Consider the following 27,575-nt stretch of genomic DNA (forward strand, 5'->3'; position numbering starts at 1 on the left):
CTGGAGAGGGTATAATTGGGAGAGTTTCTAGAAGATGCTTTCTCTCACCTCCACAAACACCCCCCCCCCCCCGTTGCTGGTCGCTGCTAGTTTATGCTGCTCTGTTTCCTTGATGTATTGCTGATCGCCTGGAAATATTTTGCCAATGAAAATTAGATTTAACCCTAGGAGCCTGAAGCCACTAATCAACAGCAAGTAGTCTAAAGAGCTTTAAACCACTTTTCCCTCTAAACTTTCTTTTCTTTTCTACCTAGTGTTGGGAGGTTGGATGGAATTAGGTTTATATAGTAGAGGTATAAGAACCCAATAAAATAGCTACATAAATATACAAACATTCTTGTGGTTGTCTTTCTTGGGTATTCTTTCCTCTTACAATACTTAGTATTGTTTATTTTCTTAAAATCCATAGCAATAATTTCACACTAAAGTAAATAAAAGTTAGATAATTGTTTGTGTCCTCATTATATTCAACTTTTCATCCTTTTATTGATTACTTTATTTATTTACATTTCAAATGTTAACCCCTCCCTAGTTTTCCCTTCACAAGCCCCCTATCCCATCCCTCCCCCCTGCTTCTATGAGAGTTCACCCCCATTTACCCTCCCATTCCCATCTCCACCACCCTAGCATTCCCCTATGATGGGGCATGGAGCCTTCACAGGACCAAAAGAGGCAATAAATAGACTGTGGCTTTGCATCCCACTTGCACAGGTAATCACCTGCAAGGCTCTATAGAAACATCTAGAAGTGTGCCCCTGCTACCAAAGAGTCCAGATGATCAATGATGATCCTTGTATATTAGCGTTCTTTAAGGTTCTATCTGAAAGTATTAGTCCAGAATTGATAACCACTAGTTCAAAAAATAAACACACAAAAACCACCCAACGTGATATTAGAGACCCAGTCAATCAGATTAGTAAGGGTGTGGTTCAAGTCAGGATAGATAAAGGGATGTTGATCCAGATGCTCTACACTCAGGACTAAGGAACCTCCACATAAACCAGATACACTGGAACTAATAGAAGAAAAAGTGGGGAACAACCTTGAACACATGGGCACCGAGAAAAATTTCCTGAACAGAACACCAATAGCTTATACTCTAAGATCAACAACTGACAAATGGGACCTCATAAACTTGAAAAGATTTTGTAAGGCAAAGGACACTGTCAATAGGACAAAACGGCAACCAACAGATTGGGAAAAGATCTTTACCAATCCTACATCTGTTAGAGGGCTAATATACAAAATATACCAAGAACTCAAGAAGTTAGACTCCAGGGAACTAAATAACCCTATTAAAAATGGGGGACAGAGCTAAACAAATTCTCAACTGAGGAGTATCAAATGGTTGAGAAGCACCTAAAGAAATGTTCAACATGCTTAGTCATCAGGGAAATGAAAATCAAAACAACCCTGAGATTCCACCTCACACCAGTGAGAATGGCTAAGATCAAAAACTCAGGTGACAGCAAATGCTGGTGAGAATGTGGAGAAAGAGGAACACTCCTCCATTGTTGGTGGGATTGCAAGTTGGTACAACCTCTCTGGAAATCAGTCTGGCAGTTTCTCAGAAAATTGGACATAGTACTATCTGAGGACCCAGATATACCTCTCCTGGGCATATGACCAAAATATGCTCTAACATTTGGACACATGCTTCATATGTTCATAGCAGCCTTATTTATAATAGCCAGAAGCTGAAAAGAAACCAGATGCCCTTCAACGGAGGAATGGATACAGACAGTGTGATAAATTTACACAATGGGATACTCCTCAGCTATTAAAAACAATGACTTTATTAAATTTTTAGGCAAGTGGATGGAACTAGAGAATACCATCCTGAGTGAGGTAACCCAGTCACAAAAGAACACACATGGTATGCACTCATTGATAAGTGGATATTAGCCCAAAAGCTCCAAATTCCCAATATACAATCCATAGACCACAAGAAGCTAAAGCAGAAGGAAGATCAAAGTGTGGATGCTTCAGACTTTCTAGAAGGGGGAACAAAATATATTCACAAGAGGAAATACAGAGACCAAGAGTAGAGCAGAGATTGAAGAAAAGGTTATCCAGAGACTGCCCCACTTGGGGATCCATCCTATATGCAACCACCAAACCCAGACAACATGGCTGATGACCAGAATAGCTTGCTGAGAGGAGCCTGCCATAGCTGTCCCCTCGGAGGCTCTGCCAGAGTCTTACTAATGCAGATATGGATGCTTGCTGCCAATCACTGAAATGGGGTCCCCAGTGGAGGAGTTAGAGAAAAGACTGAAGGAGCTGAAGAGGTTTGCAACCCCATAAGAACAACAACAATATCAACCAACCAGAACTCCCAGAGCTTCTAGGGACTAAACCACCAAAGAGTACACACTGCTCCAGCTGCATATGTAGCAGAAGATGGCCTTATCTGGAAAGATAAGGATGGAAAGAGAGGCCCTTGAGCCTGTGAAGAGGCAATGTCCAGTGTAGGAGAATTCCAGGGCAGGAGGCAAGAGTGGGTGTGGGGAGGGGGAGCACTCTCATAGAAACTGAGGGAGGGGGAGGGTTGAGGGTATAGGGAGTTTATGGAGGGGAAACTGGGAAAGGGGATATCATTTGAAATGTAATAAAATATCCAATAAAAAAGAAATAAAAGAAAAAATGAATCTTGATACAAAGAAAGGGGTTTGGAAATATTTATATGATCTTGATTTTATTAGTAAGAGTGATGATGCTAAAAGTAAAGAAAAATGTTCCAAATCTATTCTTTATATTTAGTTATATTAACAATGCTTGTGAATCAAAGCTCACTTTGTTGCTGTAATTTTTTTTACATCTACTAAAACCTAGATATTTATTTTACCTCAATAGTTGTTACTTGTTTTCCTTTTTAAAGGAAAGACTTTCATGTCTGGTATGTGAATAAGTGGCAAAAGTTTCTCGGTTGGCTTCTACTCCTCAGGAGGAATATCTTCCATTGAGTTCCACTGTTGCATTCTCTGAAAGCAGAACCCAGAGCAGCTTGAGGAAACAGGAGCAGAAAAAACAAAACAAACCAAACAAACAAAAAAAAAAAACAAACCGCCCCTCTCTCCCCCTCCCCCTTTCCTCCCTCCTTCCCTTCCCTTCTCTCCCTCTTTCCCTCTCTCCCTCTCTACCTCTCTTCCTCTCTTCCTCTTTCCCTTCTCTCCCTCCTTCCCACTCCCCCTCTTTCTCTCTCGTAGGTGTTGCTGAGTTAGAAGTGAAGAGTTTTAAGGTCTGCACCCCTCCCCCGTAGCTGTAGCCATTTTGTACCATGCAAGGCAGCCGTTTCATATTGTTGCTGTAATATGCCTTCCAGTCATACCCTGTTATGTTTTGTACTTTTTGAGCTTTGTTAATCTTAAGAAATCTGACAACTGTAAGCTCCATTTAGGACCAGTCAGAATAAAGGTCAGAACTCTTTTCTCTAGTTAGCCAAAATATCTTGATTCAGAGCCAACCACCAGACAGCACTTCCTGTACCTGCACATGAGCGCTTCGTGGTTTTGTTTTTCTTTTTTCTTTATAAACCTGCCCTGAGAAATGCTTTGGATCGAAGCCTCAGTCCCCGATTTCTGAGCTAGACCCCTGATGGATCAGTATTAGGGTGATTTCAATAAACCTTCCTTGTCTGACTGAAATCTGTGTTCCTGGGGGTTGTAGAGCAACTCTTGGACCCCAACAGAATCTGCCATCTTGGGAAAGGACATGGGAGACATGAGGTGCAGCCACACTGGTTCCCCGCAGACTGTTATATAAGGCACCTCAAGGTCAATGGCTCCCTTCACTAATTAAAGCCTTTCTGAGATTTGACCCAGTTACACACAATGAATGGACAGTATTAGTATAGCTTTTTTATTTTGCTTTGTTTTATGTGTGTAAATGTTTTGCCTACCTGTATACCTGTACACCATGTGCAAGCTTGGAGAAGTGGGTGTTGGATCTGATGGACCAGAGTTTAGATGGTTGTGAGCAACCGTGTGGGTGCTGGGAAATGAAACTAGATCCTGTGAAGAAACAGCCAGTGCTTTTGAGAGGTAGGCCATCTCTCGAGATCCCATCAGTATAATTCTTATGATCTCATAAGCAGTATTCTTTCCTAAATACAAAATGCCCCTCAAGAGAAGAGGTTTAGGTCCCAGGAAAGCATGATTGTGTCGGTCTCTTAACTGACTCTGGAATAAAGGAAAAGTTTTAAAAATATTTTTACAGATTAACAGGAAAATTTTAATTGAAGCAGTTTTCAAGGAACTATTTGGTATTTCCACTTTAATAGATTGAAGTAGCCTTTATTCAAGGATAGGGCAATGTGAAAATATCTTTGTCCTCACAACATAACAGTCACTGTGTGCAATAATGAAGGCTGAGGACTGAAAATGTGTCCAGTTACAAAATCAATAAATGAAAATGAGGGTCTGTGAAAATGGTCTTGGTGGTTAATAGAGTACTTTCTGCTCTTGCAAGGAGCCAGAGTTCAGAACTGAGTACAGTTGCCTGTAAGTCCAGCTCGAGGGCATGCATGCTCTTCCTCTAGCTTCTATGAGTATCTGTACTCATGTGCACAAACACAAAAACACAAACAGACATACACACACACGAACACGCACACGTACACGTTAACAAAATAAAATAAATCTTTAAAAATAAATAAATGAAAGGGAAAATAATTTAGTTAATATGTCTTCCAGCCTGAAAAATTATCATACAACTTAAACACCAAAATATCTACACAATGGAGCACTACTCAGCTATCAAAAACAATGACTTCATGAAATTCATAGGCAAATGGATTGAACTGGAAAATAGCATCCTGAGTGAAGTAACCCAATCACAGAAAAACACACATGGTATGCACTCACTGATAAGTGGATATTAGGCCAAAGGCTGGAATTACCCAAGATACAATCCACAGACTACATGAAGTTCAAGAAGAAGGACGACCAAAGTGCGGATGCTTCACTCCTTCTTAAAAGGAGGGGATATGGAGGCAAAGTTTGGAGCAGAGATTGAAAGAAAGGGCATTTAAAGCCTGTCCCACATGGGTATACAGCTCATATATATACAGCCACCAATATTAGATAAGATTGATGAAACTAAGAAGTGCATGCTGACAGGAGCTGAATATAGCTATCTCCTGAGAGGCATAGCCAGAGCATGTCAAATACAGAGGTGAATGCTAGCAGCAAACCATTGAACTGAGAAAAGGATCACCATTGGAGGAATTAGAGAAAGGATTGAAAGAGCTGAAGGGGCTTGTAACCCTATAAGAACAACAATACCAACCAACCAGAGCTCCCAGGGACCAAACTACTACCCAAAGTCTACACATGGACTGTCCCATGGCTTCAGCTGCATATGTAGCAGAAGATGGCCTTGTTGGGCACCAATGGAAGGTGAAGCCATTGGTCCTGCCAACACTGGATCCCCCAGTGTAGGGAAGTGTCTCGGGGTTGGGGGGAGAGGGAAGGGGCTGGATGGGGAAAGGAACACCCTTATAGAAGAAGGGGAGTTGGATGTCATAGGGGGCTTATATCCGGGAAACTGGGAAAAGGACTAACATTTAAAATGTAAATAAAAATATCCAATAAAAGAAAAAATAAGGGGCTGGGGATTTAGCTCAGTGGTAGAGCGCTTACCTAGGAAGCGCAAGGCCTTGGGTTCGGTCTCCAGCTCTGAAAAAAAGAACCAAACAAAAAAAAAAAAAAAAGAGTGGTTATGGTAAAAATAAAGAAAACTTATTATGAAACTATTCTTTTTTTTTTCCAGAGCTGAGGACCGAACCCAGGGCCTTGCACTTGCTAGGCAATCGCTCTACCACTGAGCTAAATCCCCAACCCGGAAACTATTCTTTATATTTAATTATATTTGCAACGATTTAAGTATGACTTTAAAAACTAATTTTATTTTGATTACACATTGCACTCTTTTTTTATTTTGCATTGTTAAATCTCTGTAGAGGAAAAAGATTTTGTACTCTTGAAACAGAACTGTAAGACAACTGATAGAAATCAGCAGCGTGTCAAAATTCCTCTAGTGAAATCATTAAAATTAAAGCCAGTACCGAGATCCGTCCTAGACTGGGTCTAGCCACTCATGTTTAACAATTTAAAATAAATAGTTTCTAAGTGGTGTCCTGAGCTAGCAGCCACCCTGTGCTCTTCAGGTCCCAGTTTGTCTTGCTGAGTCACATCTGCCTATGCCCTCTGGAAGGATGGGTTGACTAATAAGCCCCGTGAGATGTGACTTATATAACCTGGCTCTCACAGTCTCCTCTTCCGTGCTTATTCACTTTCCCCAGTCACTCAGCAAAGAAGCATTGTGAATTAAAGTATTAAGTCAAAAATGACATCAAAGGCTGAGCTGTAGGAGAATTTGTTGGAATGGCCCAAGGCTATGCCATCAGTTCAGAATCATAAACTAATGATTTCATAGAACAGACAGCGTTGCAGGTACTTCAGCTCTTTTCGTGGTTATGTGAACACCTGACAATTCCTGACACGTCTCCTTGTTAAAAGTTGTGAAAGCTATATTGCTTCCTCTCAAATCTGTAGCCATGTTGCTCAAAACCATTAGGCAGAGAGAGAAATGTTATTATCTAGGTTGAAAAAGATCCATAGCCTCTACCAGATTCTCCTGTTGTGCAAGCTCTGAGAGAAGTGAGCAGTAAAAAATCTGACTACCCTAAGACGCCCCACTTAAGAAAGGCGCACGTATATGCTTCTTCCGATGGAGAGTCCAAGCCCCCAGCTGTCAGCCCGCATGTGCCACCTCCATGTGAGATGTCTTGGGTATGCAGCCCATTCACACTTTCAAAAACCAACAGCCCAATACCACCTTACTATCAAGGCATTCCAAACGAGAACCTTGTGCTCAGACCTCCCAGTCTCCTGACTCACATATCATGAGCACAGTAAAAATTGAGGATTTTTGCTGCTGATATTTGGCCTAATCACTTGTTATGTAACAGCAGAAAACATATTAATGTATTCCGTCCTCACCACAGCCCCACAGAATGAATACTCCTCTTAGTCTTTGCAATTTTGTAGCTTTCTATAAAGCCAGGTCTCATTATAATAATTCCACGTAAAAATATTATTGTACTTTGTGCCTATTCAGCCTCCCATCACCCTTTATTGAGACCCTTTATTCGGTTTTGTCGCCCACAATGGTCCTCCTGTTTCTGTGTGTGTGTGTGTGTGTGTGTGTGTGTGTGTGTGTGTGTGTGTGTGTGTGTGCACGTGTGTGTTCTACATAGAAACAAAATGATACTTGTGGTCTCAACCATTTCACTTTAATGATGACCTTAGATCCATACAAATTAATGTAGCTTTCTTCTTCTTTGTAGATGAATTATCTATCAGCATTAGATTTTTTTCTTTTTTCATTTTTATATGACAAAACTAAGTCCTAGAGATGCTTTGTGGCAATCTCAACATGGCCTGGCTGATAGAATTAGAAGGTGAGATGTTACCTGGTTGTGTTGCCGTCCTACCACTGGTACCTTGGACTCTACCTGCTCTATTTTTGCCTCACGCTCCTCCACTTTGATGATATTCCCCAATACGAAGTAGCAAGCACACCATCACTTCAAGCGGTGCTTCTGAAAAGCTGGGACAAAGGTAGTATAAAAACATAATGCCATTCAGTTCTTGGCTACACGAAATATATGGCACTGTTTTGAAAATTTAATCTTTAAAAAAAAGCTAACAGTATAATGTTGAAATCTGAAAATTTTTATTTCACTGAGCATTAAGTAAATAAACCTTTTGTACATTGATATGCAGAGCAAGATTCAGACATGTTACATGCTAAATATTTCATTTTGGAAATACATCAGAAGTATGCGTATTGAAATAAGTCTTTCTACCCAAGAACATAGCAATTTTTTCAATTTCTTAGACCTTTAGTTTATATTTTTTAACAAATAAACTCCGACCTACAATTTAAAGCTGAAAATATGGTATATTCAGACCATAATGAACTATAGAATGCAAAACAGAGAAATGTAGTAGAAATTTTAGCACATAGTAGGAAGGAATATTCTGGAACACATGGGCACTGGAAAAAATTTCCTGAACAAAACACCAATGGCTTATGCTCTAAGATCAAGAATCGACAAATGGGATCTCATAAAACTGCAAAGCTTCTGTAAGGCAAAGGACACTGTGGTTAGGACAAAACGGCAACCAACAGATTGGGAAAAGATCTTTACCAATCCTACAACAGATAGAGGCCTTATATCCAAAATATACAAAGAACTCAAGAAGTTAGACTGCAGGGAAACAAATAACCCTATTAAAAAATGGGGTTCAGAGCTAAAGAAAGAATTCACAGCTGAGGAATGCCGAATGGCTGAGAAACACCTAAAGAAATGTTCAACATCTTTAGTCATAAGGGAAATGCAAATCAAAACAACCCTGAGATTTCACCTCACACCAGTGCGATTGGCTAAGATCAAAAACTCAGGTGACAGCAGATGCTGGCGAGGATGTGGAGAAAGAGGAACACTCCTCCATTGTTGGTGGGATTGCAGACTGGTAAAACCATTCTGGAAATCAGTCTGGAGGTTCCTCAGAAAATTGGACATTGAACTGCCTGAGGATCCAGCTATACCTCTCTTGGGCATATACCCAAAAGATGCCTCAACATATAAAAGAGACACGTGCTCCACTATGTTCATCGCAGCCTTATTTATAATAGCCAGAAACTGGAAAGAACCCAGATGCCCTTCAACAGAGGAATGGATACAGAAAATGTGGTACATCTACACAATGGAATATTACTCAGCTATCAAAAACAACGAGTTTATGAAATTCGTAGGCAAATGGTTGGAACTGGAAAATATCATCCTGAGTGAGCTAACCCAATCACAGAAAGACATACATGGTATGCACTCATTGATAAGTGGCTATTAGCCCAAATGCTTGAATTACCCTAGATCCCTAGAACAAACGAAACTCAAGACGGATGATCAAAATGTGAATGCTTCACTCCTTCTTTAAATGAGGAAAAAGAATACCCTTGGCAGGGAAGGGAGAGGCAAAGATTAAAACAGAGACTGAAGGAACACCCATTCAGAGCCTGCCCCACATGTGGCCCATACATATACAGCCACCCAATTAGACAAGATGGATGAAGCAAAGAAGTGCAGACCGACAGGAGCCGGATGTAGATCGCTCCTGAGAGACACAGCCAGAATACAGCAAATACAGAGGCGAATGCCAGCAGCAAACCACTGAACTGAGAATAGGTCCCCTATTGAAGGAATCAGAGAAAGAACTGGAAGAGCTTGAAGGGGCTCGAGACCCCAAAAGTACAACAATGCCAAGCAACCAGAGCTTCCAGGGACTAAGCCACTACCTAAAGACTATACATGGACTGACCCTGGACTCTGACCCCATAGGTAGCAATGAATATCCTAGTAAGAGCACCAGTGGAAGGGGAAGCCCTGGGTCCTGCTAAGACTGAACCCCCAGTGAACTAGTCTATGGGGGGAGGGCGGCAATGGGGGGAGGGTTGGGAGGGGAACACCCATAAGGAAGGGGAGGGGGGAGGAGGATGTTTGCCCGGAAACCGGGAAAGGGAATAACACTCGAAATGTATATAAGAAATACTCAAGTTAATAAAAAAAAAAGGAATATTAGAATCATGGTAATAAGCAATTTCACAGAAGAAGATTGCATTGGGTCTGGTACCCAGACAAGGATGCTGAAGTCAGCAGCACCCTATCCCGAAAGAGTCCGTGTATATGGAGTAGAGGTGGCAGGAGGAGATGTACAGAATGAAGGCAGACCTTGGAACGCCCTGTAGCATGCAGTAAGGAGTCAGGAAGAGGCTAGCTCATGGATGCAAGACACATAAGGTGTATCTACTTCTCCCTCCTGGTGATAGATTTTAACCCCACACTCTAGGGCTACAGTATCAGTGTAATTATTTTTGCACACTTCTGACTCTTACACACATGATATGGCCACCATGCTCCACTTTCAAATTTTCAGGTATTGCCATTGATTTAATGAGGAGGTGGGGGTGGGGTTCTTTACCAAACTGTTTCCATGGATTACAATAAACACCTTTTAAATTATTATTACCATCTCTCATACACTTGCATTAAAGCATTCCAAACTGGGTTTACTGAAGCAATCTTTTCTGAAAACTCAGCCAATGGTTCTTTTCTATTCAGCTTCTCTGCCAAGAATGTTTATTTTTGTACACATCTAGCAACTTGGCATCTGGTTAATGTCAAAACACATTCTCTTCTATGAGATAGACTAACTAGCCTTCAGGGCTGATATATATTAAAACTGCTGCTCCAATTTCCTCCTACATGATTCTGAAACTTCAGTAATTTCTTAACTCTTTCAATCCAAGGCTATCCCTCACTTGAGATGACTTATGGAAAAGTGCTACACTAAATACACCTCCCACACTGAAATATTAATAACTCTCATGGATACAGAGCTCCATCATTTGCTATGATGAATGCTATCAATCAGAAAACTTGTTCTTGACTTTCTCCCAACATTGGTCAACTGAATTGAAAGGTATTGGAAAATGTCGAAAGGATACCACATAGACAATACATCTGGAGACAGCATGGTGCTTCCTGAAAGGTAAAAGAGTTGGGGTGTGGGCTCAGTGGCTGTCTGGGGAAGAAACCATAATGGTAATATTGACTCCCCAATAAGATGTTGTTTTGGTAACTGATGTTGACAGTGCTTGTTATAGATTTCTCTCCTGTTCCTCATGACTAACTACCTCAAGTGCACTCAGGAATGGAAAATGACTTTAACTCTTCTTCAACTACTACCACCAACAGTGCAATCCCATTTGCGCTCAAACTGGTTACGTAACCAACCAACACTTCACTATGCTAGACAGGTGGATCAGAACTTTGAAGTCAGTGTGTACAGTTTTCACTTCATCTCATAACGTCATGTAACCCAGTTTTTCCATGGCTTCTTTGAGTATTGATTTTTTTTATCATACTGCATTGTTTCACTGAACATAAACCTGAATGCATCACATACACTGGAAAACTCTACCTCACCATCCAACTCATTGTTAGAAAATGACTATCAATCAGCTCAGCTGACATAGGTCATCAAGCCTGAACGCTCATTGACTATCTTCCTTCTTTTCTTGATAACCTTTGCTATTCTTACTTTATAATTTCCAATCACAGGAATTGCTTTCTTCCCAGGAAGAAAAATCTAAATGCATACTAGACATTATATCCTTCAGAAGTTGCTTATTAATTATCCTTGCCACAGATTTTTTTCCTTCTCCCAACAATACTCTATCTAATAACCTTCTTGCTCATAAACATCATGTCAAAATACTCTCAATACAGCAACTTTTAAAAGATAACAACACCATACGCACACATGAAATAAATAATCTTAAAATAAAAAGACAATTTGCCCTTTTCCTTTCTCCCCATTCTTTTGTGACGGTCTCAGCAGTGTATCATTTTGCTGTGGCTGGCTGTAACCTCATTATGTAGAACAAAGACTGGTCTTAAACTTGTGACAATCCTTCTGTTTCTAGCCCCTGGGTGATGAAATGCAAGGCGTATACCACCACAACCTACAAAGTTCCCCACAAAATTAACCAGTTTTATTATAGAATCCAGAAATTAGGCTTTTAGAAAATAGAACCAAACACGTTGAAAACTCTAGTCTGCAAACAACCTACATGGAAGCACTTGTCACAACTTAATTTACATCATCAGGAGTGAAAGCAGCTGAAATGCTGGTCTGGAGGAGGCACCAGGTCCTCGTGCTCACAGAAGAACACTAGGAAGACTGGGAATGTTAAACCCAGGGGTTTATCTCTTCAAAGGGAGAGATGTATGTACCATTTTCTATCCCGAAGTCTGAGAATGAATGTGGTTAATGGTCTAATAACCTCGAGGTGACCAGGGCATGCCTGATCCCCTCATCTTGATCTTGTTTGTCTCGGTCACTCTATAGCGCTGTCCTCAGACAGATCCTTAAAATGATGTTTACGTTGATCCCATTTCCCCCATTAATCTGCAGAACATTTCTATATGGAAGACGTCACTTGTACTTTACAAGAGATTCAGTGTAGTCATGTCCTAAGCTTTTTTATGCACATGGGATTGAGTTAATTCTCCTCAGAAAACTTTTTCCAAATTGTGCTGTGCTTAAATATGCCTAGAATAAACTGCTCGAGGTCAAACTCTTAATAGCTTGAACCAACTCCAGCTACAGAGTTGTGTTGAACTGAACTGCGGTCTTCTCTATCCTGGATAGAGAATGGTGGTTGCAGATACTGTATATCCTTCATTGTCACAACGGGATCATGTTTAGTGAGACAAGAAAATGAACTATAAAACTACTAAGATTTGAGAAAATTTAAACAGATCCAGCTACACACACACACACACACACACACACACACACACACACGCACACGCACATGTACACACGCACATGCACATGTATACACACACACACACACACACACACACACACACACACACACACACACACACAAATGTGAAACAGCCTGTCTGAAAAAGCCACATGTTGTGTGATATCATGAGGACAGCAAAGCTCTTCAGGGAGTAAAAACATCTATTGTTGCTAGTGGTGAGAGAAGGGAAGGAAAGATAGATAAATGGATAGGCTGAGCATGGGAGAATGTGAGCCAATGAAATTGTATTATATGGTACAGTAATGATGGATGTTTGGCATTATTGGACAAAACATATAACCATACTACACAATCAGCACTATTATAAACTATGGATTTATAATGGACTGGCATTAGTTAGTAAATAATAAAGATTGCACCACAATAATATAAAATGTTAATAGTAGAAAAACAACTATGGATGGAGGGCAAAATAGAATATGGAAACTTGGCAGTATTTGTTCAGTTTTTTTTTATTAGCTTGAAACTTCTCTAAAATACAAAGCATATTAACATCATTAAAATCAGAAGGTTTGTATAAATCATTTTACATCAGCATTCAAAGTAGAGTTTCATTAAGTTTCTAGGAGAAATTATGAGTGAACAGAAACATACGGGAATCTTTGAGGCTACTTTCGAATTCTGCTAGTAGACATTATTTTAGCCTAAGTTGTCTCTATTTGACAGCAGCCTTTCTGATAATATACTAAAGCTAATATCTCCCAGGTTTCCAAATCAAGTCCATCTTTTATATCCCATATATCACCCTGAATCTCATCTACTATCATGTTTCAGTGACTTCCTATATAATACTAACCAAAAAATTGGTCTTTCTACCGTGTTGTCTGAAGTCCACATGCAGCTGGGTAGCTCACTCCTGGCTGTGATCACTGGAATTTACAGTAACACACCAACACCCCCACAACCACCACCACAGACTCAGGAACATGCCTTGTTGTTTTTCTTTCTTTTTAAATGAAATCTCTATCTGTTCAGTGGTGGAAACTTGACAATTTGGTTGGTATTTTCTGATGGCAGCATAGTCAATAGACTATTGATATTCTGTCATCATTAGAGATCTTGGGACGGCTTTTCATTTTTATAAGGTACAGAGCTAGCACATAGTGGGTTACAGCCAATACCATCTAGTTCAAACCTTAAGTGTTTTGCCACTGCTGGTCCCCCATACCCACCCCGTGTCCACTTGCCCATCATATCCTATTATGTCTGTTTTGTAATCTTGTGTCAGGACACTGACCTGGGATCTCAAAGAACACTTTTCTAGTTCCCCTCTTTACCCTTTTCACATTGACTACACACAAAGGACGTTGTCATTTCACTGGCAGGAAGTTTCCTTTCCAACAACCAATACCTGCCTGGATTTTCTTCCTGTTGTCTGCTCATAACTGAACCTGTTTGCTCATGTTTGGTAGAAACTCTTCTCTACATATGGCTGTCATCCCTTAAACACTGGGAGCCTTTTGTGAACAGGAATCAACATAAATATAGTTCCTGGTAAAATATACATTATAAATATTCATCAAATACATTTTATCTGGTCTCTATCTTAGTATGTTTTAAGATCTATATTTTCTGGGTGTGCATTTTTATAATCCTGGCACTGAAAGACTGAGATGGGAGTCAGGGGGTAGCTGAGTGTTTGAGGGAAGGTTGGGCTCCCTAGCAAGACACTATGCAAAGTAAAATACTTATTTGTAAATCCTGATTAAAAGAGATCTCCAGTAAGAAAACAAAAAGTTTATTTCTGGGTCTTTAAGATCACTATGTATCATAAATTTTTCTTCATATGGGTTATGGATGTTGTTAACAGAGAATGTCATGTCCTAACTCTTAAGATAAAGACCTAAGATCTGACTGGTCCTTTCAAGTCGTACACTCATCTCTGTTCAAATAACATTGGCTATGTTGTGTTGTTGTTGTTTTATGTTGTTTGTTTTGTTTTGATTGTTTGCAAGTAGATAAATCTATAACATTGGTTTTGTAGTCGGGCTTGTCATCCAACCTCACCTCACCTCCACTTGCCTCAGTGTTAGATAATACTTGTTAAAGGAACACAGCTATAAATTGTGTGGACCTTTGATACACGGAAGGAAAATGGCAGCTACCACCAGCGTGATCAAGATCACCAAAGTGCATTTAACAACCTGTAATAAACCAGGCTTCACGTGATTCAATTTCCATCTAGCTGAAACCCACATCTGGGTATTTTGTCCCACCCTGCTTTGGTAAATCAAGCCGGGTAGACTTCTTCGCAGCTATGAGTATAAAACAAATTCTCACATAGGAAAACTTGTGTTTCCTCCCACTTACCAAGCCTGCCTCCTGCCCTAATTTCATTTTCTAGCGATTTCCCCCCTGCCTTCTTCCTGCTAAACCCGAGATGGACTGCTGACCTCTTTGCAAGAGGTGCGAATGATGCCAGAGTTAGTGACTGCTCTGCGGCTCTCCAAAGCTCCTCCTCCCCAGAGGTCGACAGTCCTTCGGACGCAGAGGTTGGGAAGCAGGACAGGGGACATTGCTGGGGTGCACTCCGAGAGGAGCAAACAGAACCCTGGGTGCCGAAGAGGCCGCGTGGGGGACCGGCGTGCCCGTGCCATGCGGAGCGTGGACTCCCGCGGCCACCCCGCAGCTGCAGCCCCGGCCCCCGGCTCTGTTCCGCGGCTGGGCTGCCCGGCGCGGGCCGCTGTCCACAGTGGGAGGTGCTGAAAGCAGGGCGCGGGGGCGGCGGGCCGGCCGGCTGCTCCGAGCGCCCCCCTCCGCGCCGCGCCGCTCCTCCGGCCCTCCCCTCCTCCATCAGCCATGTTCCGCGCGCGGGGAGGGCTGGGGGAAGGGGCGAGAGCCGGGGGCCGGCGGCGAGGAGAGCCGCCTCTGCCTCAGGGAAGGAGGGGATGAGAGCTGGGGGGAGCAGCGCGACGAGGAGGCGGCGGCGGCGGCCGGCGAGGAACCCGTGCTGGGTTCTGCGGTAGGACTCCCCGGAGCCACCATCATGGTGAAGAGGAAGAGCTCCGAGGGCCAGGAGCAGGACGGCGGCCGCGGCATCCCTCTGCCTATCCAGACCTTCCTGTGGCGGCAAACCAGGTGAGGGGCGCCGGGCAGGGGGTGGCGCTCCGGGGGGTCGCCGGGTCGTCGCCACCGCAACCAACCCTGCCACTGAGGCCGCGCCGCAGCCTGCAGCTAGCAACGTCTCTGGGGTGGAAAGACAGCCCTCTGCACCCACTTAAAAGCACGCATGAAAAATATAGATAGATCTCACTGAAGTTTGACAACAAGCAGATTGGCAGTTTTCTAATAAATATATACATTATTGAGGGGGTAGGGGTGGGAGGGCAGATAGCCTGGGCAGAGGGGGCGGGGAGCTAGGAAGGTAATTGGGACTGGTTCCGCTTGCGCCTCCAATTCCCCCTCCATCTCCTGCTGTAATCCCTGCCTGGTGACCTGTTGTTTTCTAGCTCTAGCGTGTTTGGTATGTCTGCTATGCCCACTTGTTAACCATGTTTGCTTGGATTCAGCCAGCCCCGTCTTCAGGATTGAAGCCTCTGGGCAAAATGATTTTTGATAGATTTCTTTCACCTGGCCAGGCCTGACACCCCTGTCAATAAACAGCAAAGGACTTCCTTGTTATTTTAGAAATTGAGTACATTTAAAAAAATAAGATGCTGGGAATTATGATCCACATCCGAGCTCAATTTTTTTTCAATTTTAGAGATAACCGCATGCACGGGGAAATGCACCGCTTCTGACCATGGGTGATTTGGAATCCAATTAAGTAAAAGTCTTCAAAAAACGAGTGGCATGGGGAATTATGAAAATCCAAATCTTTCTCGTGTATGTAATTAATGTGTAAAGGCAAATCTTGTCAGCTATCCAACATCTGCTCATCAGCAAGCTGTACGGAAGCATGAATTCTGAGTTTCTTAGCACCATGCCCTATTCATTGAAAAAAATATATACCATAGAGATGCCTTAAAAATAGTTTTGCTCATGTTTATAACAAAAACCTTTACTAATTTTTCAGTGCATTTTTGAGGCCTAAACTGGGGAAGCAATATGAAGCCTCTTGTGTGGTACGTGATCCTCAACATTTAATGATTATTTCCATATTCTCTCTGTGTGATAATTTACCCCAAGGAAAGACTGAATCATATTAACTCCACAAGTAAATTCAATTGACAAATATCAGTGAGCATTTACCATGTACCAGACAGAGTTCTATACTGTTGGGGTAGGGAAAAGACATAAACAGAGCACAGAGTTTACATGCTACCACGAGGCAGAAAGATCACAGACGAATATGTACATAAAATACTTAAGATAGATGGTGAGAAACACCGTGGAGAAAAGTAACAAAGTTTACCATCAGGGCTGTGGGAGGGGAGTTATTTTATAGGCAGTGAGTGAATAAGGCTTAATTGTTAACCTGATGCTTGGACAAAGACACAAGGTATGAAGGAACATATCCCATCTAGAGAGGAGAGCCAAGAGAACCACAAAGGACCTTAGCAGCAAGTGAGAATAACTGTGATTCAAGTGTGAATAAGCCATCATAATGGAGTGATCGACAAGGCAGTAAGTGAGAAGGTGGAGAGAGAAGAACTAGGCCCAGGAGGGCATTTTAGGGAAGATTAAAAATCAAAATAGTTATTCAACAAAATAGAGACTATCCCATGTGGGTTATTCATTCAATGAATGACTGTGGAGTACTTAAATAACTCAATGAGCAATTCTGTACTCTTATGTCTTGCATACATTCTGCAGGTCTGAAAGTGAGTGATCTAAAATCATCACGAAAATATGCTGTTAATATTTCTACAGAATGACATGAACTTGTTCTGAGGTTGTAAAGGAATCCCATAGACTTCCAAGATCTATTTTGCGAACTCAGAAAATAAGACACGAAATCACGAAGGAAAAGGGAAATGGATTTTAACAGATCCACAGATGGCTTTAGAGCCTGTTTAGTATAGTGGGAAAGTGTGAAGCTGTCCATTTCCATGCTGCCAAGCATATTTGTAGGTAGCTGTATGGAAGATCCTCTAGTATGGACTTCTGAAGTATCAGATCCACAAACCGTGGTGCAAACCAACCGGAGAGTCAGCGCATGTGCACACATGCACAGGAACCTGGAGGCATTGGCTTTATAGAGTTGTCATAGGGATACTCTCAAACAGGTCTTTCTCGTAAGAATCGTCAATGGACTTTCTTGTATCTGAGTCATTACGATAGCACTTTAAGCCCATCCTTAAATCACGCTGACACTCCAGGTTAAAATAGCCAAGACTTTTTCTCTGTTCTTGGTAAAGACATATCTGATGTTTTGAAAGTGCTCACAAAATATCAAGTAGTTATGTTTCGCACATGGATAAGTAGATAAATGGGGAATGGGGAAATCGAGATTAATAAAGGACAGAACTCTGAGTTTTGTAGTTTATTAAAGGTTACATTAGCATTTAAGAAGAAATGACATTAACTATTCAGTTCCTTGAGATTACGAGATCAGGCAATTCATCCTCTTCAACATATCTGTGTATATGTTACAAAAGTTAGGGGTTTTGTTGATGTTGTTGTTGCCATTTGAAATAAGAAAAGAAATAGTTCTCATTAGATAATCCCTGTAACAAGTCAATTTTGCCAAATATCTTGATAGTTATAAGAATACGGTAGAATATGCAGGGTTTATATTACAACCCTCTACAAGACAATTGCACAAGTGTATTGATCAGTTAGAACACTGTGCATGAATAAGTCCTTCTAAATTAAATATGTATTGACTTTGTTCTAGTAGCAGGTCAGTGCCAAAAACAAAACAACGCAAAATTTGTACAGGTCAAACTTGTTTCTTGTGGTTTTCTTTTGTCTCTGAATATGTATTTGACAAGGATAGACAATTTATTGAAACACAAGGCAAAGCTGGCACATTTGATGCTGTTCCCCTCCTCTCCCTACCTGGTTTCATTAAGGAATTCCTTTGATGCACTGTTGTTTTAAAAATGAAATTAGTCTGTGGCCCCAAATCATATTTCTTGACCCAGTCCCCCCAAATCATATTTCTTGAACTTATCTTCTATCACAGTTAACACCTGTTGAGCACATTGACATAAGTTCCTTTTCTCAAGATACTTACATGAAACACATTTTGATTTGGCCTAGAGCTGTGGCAGCCGCTTTGAATACTCTAGCAACATTTTTATAAAATATAAATATATTAAATTCTAAATACTATAATTTTATGTATGTATGCTTATGTATATACAATATAGTATATAAAATAAATGTTATATTATAAATATATAAGATATAATATACCTTAACAACAAATGGGTTGCTATGTGAAGAAGTATATTTTAACAGATATAAAAGAAATCATTTCAGAGTGCAGACCATATACATTGGGTCCAAAGCTACAAATTGACAGCTGATGATGACTTATGGTTGACTCACTGCAGGTTTAGTGTATGCCTGGCAAGAGTAGGAGTGCTTCCTAAAAATTGAGGTCTATAACTATCTTTTAGGATATGCAGTGTTTTAGCGTTGATTTTTTTAAATAGTTTCCAATTCTTCATTTTGTATGCTTTTTACAAATTGAAATCTACAGTCCTTTGAGCGAGTGTTGGTGGAAAACAAACTTCATGGCCTGTCCCCGGCCCTCTCTGAAGCCATCCAGAGCATTTCCAGATGGGAGCTAGTGCAGGCTGCCCTCCCTCATGTTCTCCACTGCACTGCAACCCTGCTATCAAACAGGAACAAACTAGGTGGGTGTTCTAGTTGTCCTTTATGTGCAATGTGTACAAGAACATGTGCCATGTAGTTACTACCATCCAGGCACTGTGCATTCGTTATCTCACACAATCATAGAATTTCCTTGTTATCATCCTAGCCATTTACAAAAGGGAGCAGGCTTCTTGGTTTTTAACTTTGTATATGTGATTGTACTCTTTGCTTAGACATTAACATAACAACAGGAGCATCAGGTTGCTAAATATTCTGACACAGTCTGTGATTTATAATTTATTTTCAATTTTTAATGCAACTGTGTTCATGGCTTGGCCTATACTCCTAAGGCACTGGTTCTCGACCTTCCTAATGCTATGTTATGACCTCTTAATACAGTTCCTCATGCTGTAGTGACCAAAAATTATTGTTGTTGTTACTTTATAACTGTAATATTGCTGCTGTTATGAATATTAATGTAAATATGTTTGGAGATAAGAGATTTGCCAAGTGGGTTGTGACCCAGAGTTGAAAAGCACTGTCATAAGGCATTTCAGTGTGCGCTCTGTCCTCTCTCTCTCTCTCTCTCTCTCTCTCTCTCTCTCTCTCTCTGTGTGTGTGTGTGTGTGTGTGTGTGTGTGTGTGTGGTGTGTAAATGATTATCTTTCACGTTGTTTTTCTCATCTAGTGGTATGTGCTGGCCATCTCTCCTACGTTAGAGGACTCACCTTTCATCTTTATTTCTCCCTGCGTTTGTGTTTCTTCTTTGATGTTACAGGTTCCATTCCAGGTCAGAGCTAAAATAGAATACTTTTTATCTTCCCCGTCTATGCTTTTCACCATGATAGAACAGGCCATTTGGGGAAAACATTTGAGAATCTAACTGATGAAATATGGTAGCATGCTGTTCTGCAGAGACCTTAGCCAGTAAGAAAGCTCCCCAAATGGCAATGAGCCTTATAAATACTATTTATACTAAAAGTTTGGAAGAATGCTAGAGAGAATAGATTCTTCCGGACAAAAGAGTCATCTCCACGATTCAGGGCATGAAATTTACCTTTACCTAGCTGTGTGGTTGTCCCATGCAGGCCACCAGGATAAGCTGGGTGTTGCTGAGACCAAACTCCTTCATACCCTGCACTGGATGCTTCTGGAGGCCCCACAGGACTGCAACAATGACCAGTTTGGGGGTACAGACCGAGGCTCCAGCTGGGCTGGCAGCAGTAGCGCCTTCATCCATCAGATTGAAAACCAGGGCTCTCCTGGGCAGCCTTGCCGAAGCAGCTCCCATGATGAGGAAGAAAACAACAGAAGGAAGATCTTCCAGAACTCCATGGCTACTGTGGAGCTCTTTGTGTTTCTGTTTGCTCCTCTGGTGCACAGGATAAAGGTGAGTAGGAAGCTAACATTACACATGGCATGTGGTAGAAATGACGCGCAGAGCGAGCATCAAGGATAATTCCATATTTGTTTGTCTTTGAAGGATCTTGCAACAGCCTGGGAACTTTTACTTCTACCTTAACCACTGAATATTACTTAAGAAACCCAAGCCTCCATATGTACTTTATCTACTCAAAAATCTTCAGTGTTTACGTGTACCGGAAGACTGTGCTACCCAAATTAAACTCGTTAATTTACATTCACTACGGTCTATGGCTTAAGTTCTTTTCTTGGTTTATCAGCTGTTAGTCTCTCCTGGCCACCTCAGGATGAAGCTCTGGGAGATCCAGGAACCATTCCATGAAAATACCCTTGCTATTTGTTCTGCATGCCTTTCCTTCCTCTCTTCCTCCCGGGCTCTTTTCAAATTGAACTTCAATGTCATTATTTCTGTGAAACTTTTTCTTGGATCTTCTCCATGTAGACACAGTCACCAGGGTCTCTCTATTTCCATAGGCTTTTGCAGCTACCTGTATTCTAATACAATATTCAGAGCAGAAGCTTCAGTTTTTATATGCTAAGGTCTTTGACAGGGATATAAAGCAATTGAAATTTAATTTTAAAATATTTTAAATGCATAAAATAGAAAGCACACGGTTGTCTATTTAACCAGTATGGTAACTTTCAAGATGTATGAGTTTGGTTATATCATTTTTTTTCTCATATGTCATTTGCGTAAAATCAAAGATAACTCCAACACTGTTAAATATATGTAAGGACACACATATCAAATTCCATTTTAGTACCCAAATAAGAGATTGGAAGCTATTCATATGCTTATCTGTTCTTCATTATTATAACCCTAATGAAAAGATATGCTAGTCAGAAACGAATATGTAAAGGTGGATGGCAACATTCACAGTTACTATGAAGTACTGATGAGTCTCAACTTCAGTTTTCTTAAAACTTTTCTCATCTAGTGATATGTGCTGGTATCTCTCCTACGTTAGAGGACTCACCTTTCATCCTTATTCTCTCCTTTTCTAAAGCTGTTCAGTCAAATTGTTTCAAAATCTTTAACTTTCTACTACTAAAAGTCATTTATAAGATTCACTGAAGGGAAAGCATGTTAACTGAGGTTATCCATCTTGCTTATACAACCTGTCCGTCCTGACCCCAGCTCATCTCTTCAGCCCCATTTCCCTGTGTGTTCACTAACCTTCAGGATTACTGCAGTCACATCTCAGACACCATGAACTCATTCTTATGCTCAGGTCTCTGAACTATTTTTCTTTTTATTTTCTTGCAACACAGAACTCTCCCTTCACATTCTCCCGGGCCCAGTTCTTTCGTCAACTGTAATCTCATCACTACCAGATGTCAACACATAAAGAGAGTTCTAGTATTCCTCCCTGTGCTTTTCCTTAGCAACAGTCACTACCAGGAATTATTACACATTGAGAACATTTTTTATTACAATAAAAATTTAAAAATTGTTTATGTACTTTGGCTTGGGAAATTCCTACTATACACATGTACAAACATGTAACCAACTCAAAGCAAATAATGGAATCCACATTATCTAATCCAGAACAAATATTTCTTTTCTGTCACTGGGAACATTTTTAATGGCTACTATTGTCACTTGAACAGAGACTCTAAGTGAAGGGATGCTGGGATGCTGTTTTTCTTAGGATACAACTATATTTCTAGTGTCCAGATAAGTGCATAGCTCTCAATAAGTGGGGTTTTTTTGTTGGTTTGTTTTTGTTTTGTTTTGTTTGACTATTTCACGGAGAAAACCCAAGATGTTACCAGAAGCTAATTCAAAACCAAAAGCAAACAAAAACAACAAAAAATAACAAGAAAACAAAAACCCCACAGCTATTATATGTGGATACATGGTCCTTAAAGATGAAGAGGACAAGGGAAATAGTTCCCTAAAAACAGCTCATAGAGATGTCCAAGTGTCAATAAATAGCATCTGAATTGGAGAAATAGGTGTGTCCACAATGGCTGTAGTGTTATTTGGAAGACGTGCCTGAGAATTCAAGTCTTGAAAACAAATCATGCTATGTTATGAATTAAGTGCCTGGCAACACCCGCCATGAGACATTCAGTAATTTATTTTTACATCTATGTTTTATCAAGTATAAGTTATACATAAGAACAAATTAGAGAGCATTCTGGGGAGTAAACAAGTTACAGTATTCTATTTAAAACATAGAAAGCCATTAACAAGGCATTGTTGTTTGAATGTTAATATTTTGCTGTAACTAGTGTTCTGTACTAATGGAAGAGAGGTACTAAGTGCTCTTTAAGTAGATATGATAGAGTAGGAAGGAGCCCTGGAAACCCTCCAAATTCTAGCAAGGACCTGAGAATGGAGCACTTCCTAAGGGATCAATATATAAGAACAGTATGTGGTGACAAAAACATTGTAAATAACTATTAGCTATATTGCTAAAATAATTCTATTATCATTTTTATTGTTGTTTCCTAGATACTATAAAAATATAGTTATTGAATCAATAAATATTCCTATGAGGCTTTCTGTGTTTGAGAGTGAGTTTTGCTAAGTCACTGGAGATAAAAGATCTATAAATTAGTATTTCCTGGCGTTAACATTGTTGGCATTTGGGGCACAATAATCCTGTCATTGGATACTACCCCATGAATTGTGGAATGTTTAATACTATCTTTGTCATCCATCTGCCACGTGTCAATCACATCCTCTCTTCCCTGAATTGTGACAGCCACAAATAACTCCAGAGGTCACCAAATTTCCCCAGGTCTGTGAATGGTAGGAAATTGGTCTTGAATGAGACCAGCACCCTAGATTTCTCATTTGCCTACTAGCTATAGGGCTGAGTTGAGACCTATTTTCTCCCATTACCTTCCTGAACCTTCTGACACTTGGCAGTACTATTCAGCCCTTTATTCTTCAAATTCCAATCAAGATCAAGACCAGAGGCCATCTCCTCACTCTATCTCCAAAGGCTATGAATGTGGGGCTGTGGTTTTTTTGTTGGTTGGTTCTTGGGTTTTAGTTTTTATGTTTTGTTTTCCCCATGGCCTTCCTTCTTTACTCTTCTCTATTTCAATAATATTTAGAAACATATAATATTGTTTTAATTAGCTTGTTTACTGTCATATCTTCCTACCTCTCTCTCTTACTAGTTTGTGAATGGTTTGAAGGTAGAAACTACAGTTGCACCTATGGAAACTAACACGGCATCTGTATTTAGAACATAGTATTTATTGAATGAATTCATAAATTATCATTACTCATCTTTCAGACATAGTCACTGCCTATTTTTCTATTCTTTTAACTTATAATTTACCCAAATATTTCATCTAAAATTGTTAATCTAAATATTCTGTCAAATATATTTTAATTTTATACTAAATTTAATCAGTGAAAACAAAATGCGTTTGTTAAAGTATAGTGTCTTTCATTGGCACTTATTTTTTGAATATTTCTTGGGTGTCTACTATATACAAGGCACTATTTAAAGGCTTGGAGAAATAGTGGAAGATAAATCCAAATGAAAGGCTTCAAATGCATTTGAACAAAACCCATATGTAAAGTATATAATTTTTTAAAAATGCTAGTTGCTGAGTTAATATAAGTGCTTAATAATATAGGAATGAAACCTCAGTGGAATAGACCAAAAAAACACTCAAAATTTGGAGAATCAGATTCCGCCCATGTCTAATCTGTTTTTCCCCTCAGGAACCTCTAAATCTTCCTTCTTAGCTATTTAAATGATCTTTCAAAAGTGTTCTCCAGGGACCTAATTTCTGAAGAACCTAAAAGAGAGAAATTAAAGTGATAGGGCCTTTGCGTTCTGTCAACTTGAGAATACTTTGACAGTAACCCACTAACATTAAGAGGTCGATACGGGTATGGCAGGTATTAAAAACTAAAGAGTGAATTGGAGTAGAAATATGTCCACTTAACCAATGGCAACACATGGGTGTTCAGGAGGAAGTCCTCAGAGGAAGGTCTAGCTTATCTTCAGAAATTACTGCTTTCATTCGGTTGGATATACGGCAAATACAACATGTTGGCACAACTGTCTGTTCATTGCTGAGTGTTATACTGATATGCTGGATGTCAAAGGTTAGGATTTTAGCAAAAGACTTGAGGATTTCCCAATGCCATTTCCATCAGCATTTTTAAGTTGTTTTCTCTGCCCACCTCATCCTCTTCCCTATCCTCACTTTTGTTAGTATTATAATTTGGGGGTTTTGAGACTCACGATGTAAAAAACTAAGCTGGCCTTGATTTCCTAGGTAACCATGCATGACCTTGATATTCTCATTCTCCTGCCTCCACTTCTTAACCTGTTTAGGACTGCAGGTGTGTGCCATCAGCGTGGTTCCCACTAGGATTTTGTTCATGTTGAGATTATGTATAAGAAACATGAAAAGGGATGGTATTCAGAATTAAGACATCATTAAAACCAGGTCAACCAAGATTTGGCTCCTTGTATTTTTGAAGACATAACTGGAAGACTTTATGTAATGGTGATTCTCTACATGCTAGATGCTATGTCTGCCATCTATTTCAAAGGACAGCAGCCATCAGACCTTTCTAGTTGCTCTCTTAATTATCTACTGTTTAATGCCCAGTGGTAGCTCAACCATAGCAGACCTGCTTTCAACTATCCACCCTCTGCTCCATTTCATTATGCTCATCTTTGTAAATGCCAGATCCCAAGTGTCATCTTTTCTCATCCTCTACTGCCAATCAATCAGTAAGTTCTGTAACAGTGTCTTCAAAATGCATTCAGCATTATAATTTTTTCTCTCTGCTAGCATTCCAATCTAATTATCTCTTATATTAGTGATAGCAATAATGCAGCAAATGCTCTCTTATTTCAAATTTGCCCCTTTTCAGACTATTCCTAATGACCTGATTGAACTTAGATCCTCTGCTATGTGAACATTCTGGTGCTTCCTCTCTTCCCCATGTCTGCTGAAGCCTCTGTCCTAACAGGCAACACTTTCTCTCACACTTGATGACTTTTCTGGTTGCTTATTTTTTCATCCTTCTTTCAGTCTCTTTATTCTAGGAATATAGTTCATTATTTTGATTTTTGACACACGAGGTAAACTTAGGAACCTTGCATCCATGGAATACTTTTTGTTGTGATACCTATGTGGAAACTTAGTCATGTCAATTAGGTATTTACTATGAGTGCACCTTCTTCTGCTCTCCATAACTGCCTGTTTTAGGAAGTCAGCACCTTGCCTGCTGTATCTCTCTATCTACTTTTTGCCTGTGTACCATGAGCAAGGGTTTCTGTATGCTTTATTCCCTGATATACACAAGAAGCTAAAATAGCACCAGGTTCATAATGCATACTCTACAAATATTTGAAATTAAATACAGAATGAGTTTCAACAAGTACTTTGTAAGCTGCCATGGGACTCAAGAGGTTTTTTCCTCTGTGGGCACATATGTTGCTAATGAATCTAGGACTCTTCTCTAGGGGAGATTCTTTTCCCCTGGGAGATGCAATACACAATTCCCAGAAAAGAATTAGGGATAGACCAAAGTAACAAGTGCACCAAAGTCAAACTTGGTGAACCAATTGACTTTTATTAGGGTTCCTAGCAGGAGTGTGAGTTAGGGGTCACTTACAGGCATAGGATTGACTCCAAAGCAGCTTCATCACCAAAAATATCCACCCCAATATGGGTGATGATTCAGGAAAGGTGTGCGTCCGATGCTCTCTGTTTAACTTGTGCATGAACAGACAGGTCTGAGAAACTTCTTAGCAGCTCTGGGTTAGAGTTTATGGTTGCTTCTACCAATGTGGAGAGGGACCTTTTGAGAAATTTGCAAGTTCCTGCTTTCTCAGACATACCATGGTTTGTTTGTCCCTGGAGTCTCATGAGTCTCCTTTACCCTCCTTGGTGGCATTCAAAGGAATCTGTTGTGTCAACAGACTTCAACCTAGTCTTTAGCTTTGTAGAAGAGCGAGTGTGCTGGCTAGTTTTAAATGTCAGCTTTCTGTAATCTAAAGGTACATAAGGGAAAAGCATCAACTGAAGAATTTTCTGGATTAAGTCAACTTTTGTTCTTGTCTATCAGGGAATTGTTCTGATGGTTCAATGATGAAGACCCAGCCTATCATGGGCAGCACCATTATCCAGGAAGGGCATCCTGAATTATGTAGGAGGAAGCAAGCAAGCAAGGATGTGTTCATTCTCTTTGGTTTTGACTGTGGATAGGATGTGGGTAGATACTTCTGGTTCCTTCCCTGAAACTCCCTTGATAATGGATTGCAATGTGGATTTGTAAGCCAGATAACTTTTTTTTCTCCTAAATTGATTTTGGTTAGATTACTTGTAATGTAACACAAGAAAATGAAATGTAGATACCAAAACTCTAACAACACACACACACACACACACACACACACACACACACGCACGCATGCACGCACACACACACACACGCACATACACACACACGCACACATACATATAAATGCTCATAGATGCCCTTGGAAACCAACAGAGGTATCACAAATCCTGGAACTGGGTTGGGCTGGTCGTGAGCTGCCTGGTGATGGTCCTGGAGACTGAACCTCAGTCTTCTGGAAGAGCAGCCAGTGCTTTTAAGCACTGAGCCATCTCTTCAGCCCTTCATCTGGAAATTTTGTCAATACCCTTCAGCTGAAGCTTTCTTGTTATTCAGTGAATTTGATTCATCATTTATTGAATCACTTTTATTCTTCTATCTTTCCAGTCCCTGGTCTCAGTATGAGAGTGAGATGAGACTTGCGCCTCCCCTGTGTTTTAAAACTTCCCAAAGTAGTTTCAACAACACAAGTTAGGGTTGGAAAGTACGTCTGTCTTCAATAAGTTCCTGGGTCTCAGATGTGTTCACATTCCCTGCTTGCGCATTCACTTTTTATTTAATGATCTGAGATATGTAAGATGTGATCTGTGACACGTTTGAATCTCTACCAAATGAGGTTGCATTTTCAAATACTTAGGCT

The 27,575-nt window shown here is 40.3% G+C and overlaps 1 protein-coding gene across 13 annotated transcripts in view; it reads left to right on the forward strand.

Annotated features, from left to right (window-relative positions):
* The first annotated feature begins 15,236 nt into the window (after positions 1-15,236).
* The window catches only part of Unc80 (unc-80 subunit of NALCN channel complex), a 179,283-nt gene continuing 166,944 nt past the window's right edge, over positions 15,237-27,575 (forward strand). For all 13 annotated transcript variants that reach the window (XM_087569006.1, XM_087569011.1, XM_087569012.1 and 10 more), the window contains exons 1-4: positions 15,237-15,546; positions 16,484-16,532; positions 19,061-19,217; positions 20,265-20,566. In XM_087569006.1, the coding sequence (XP_087425132.1) occupies positions 15,455-15,546; positions 16,484-16,532; positions 19,061-19,217; positions 20,265-20,566 (600 nt within the window). In that variant the 5' untranslated portion in view covers positions 15,237-15,454. The remainder of the gene's footprint in view (positions 15,547-16,483; positions 16,533-19,060; positions 19,218-20,264; positions 20,567-27,575) is intronic.

This window comes from Rattus norvegicus, chromosome 9, assembly GCF_021556685.1.
Source record: "Rattus norvegicus strain SHRSP/BbbUtx chromosome 9, alternate assembly SHRSP_T2T, whole genome shotgun sequence".
Taxonomy (NCBI): Eukaryota; Metazoa; Chordata; class Mammalia; order Rodentia; family Muridae; genus Rattus; species Rattus norvegicus.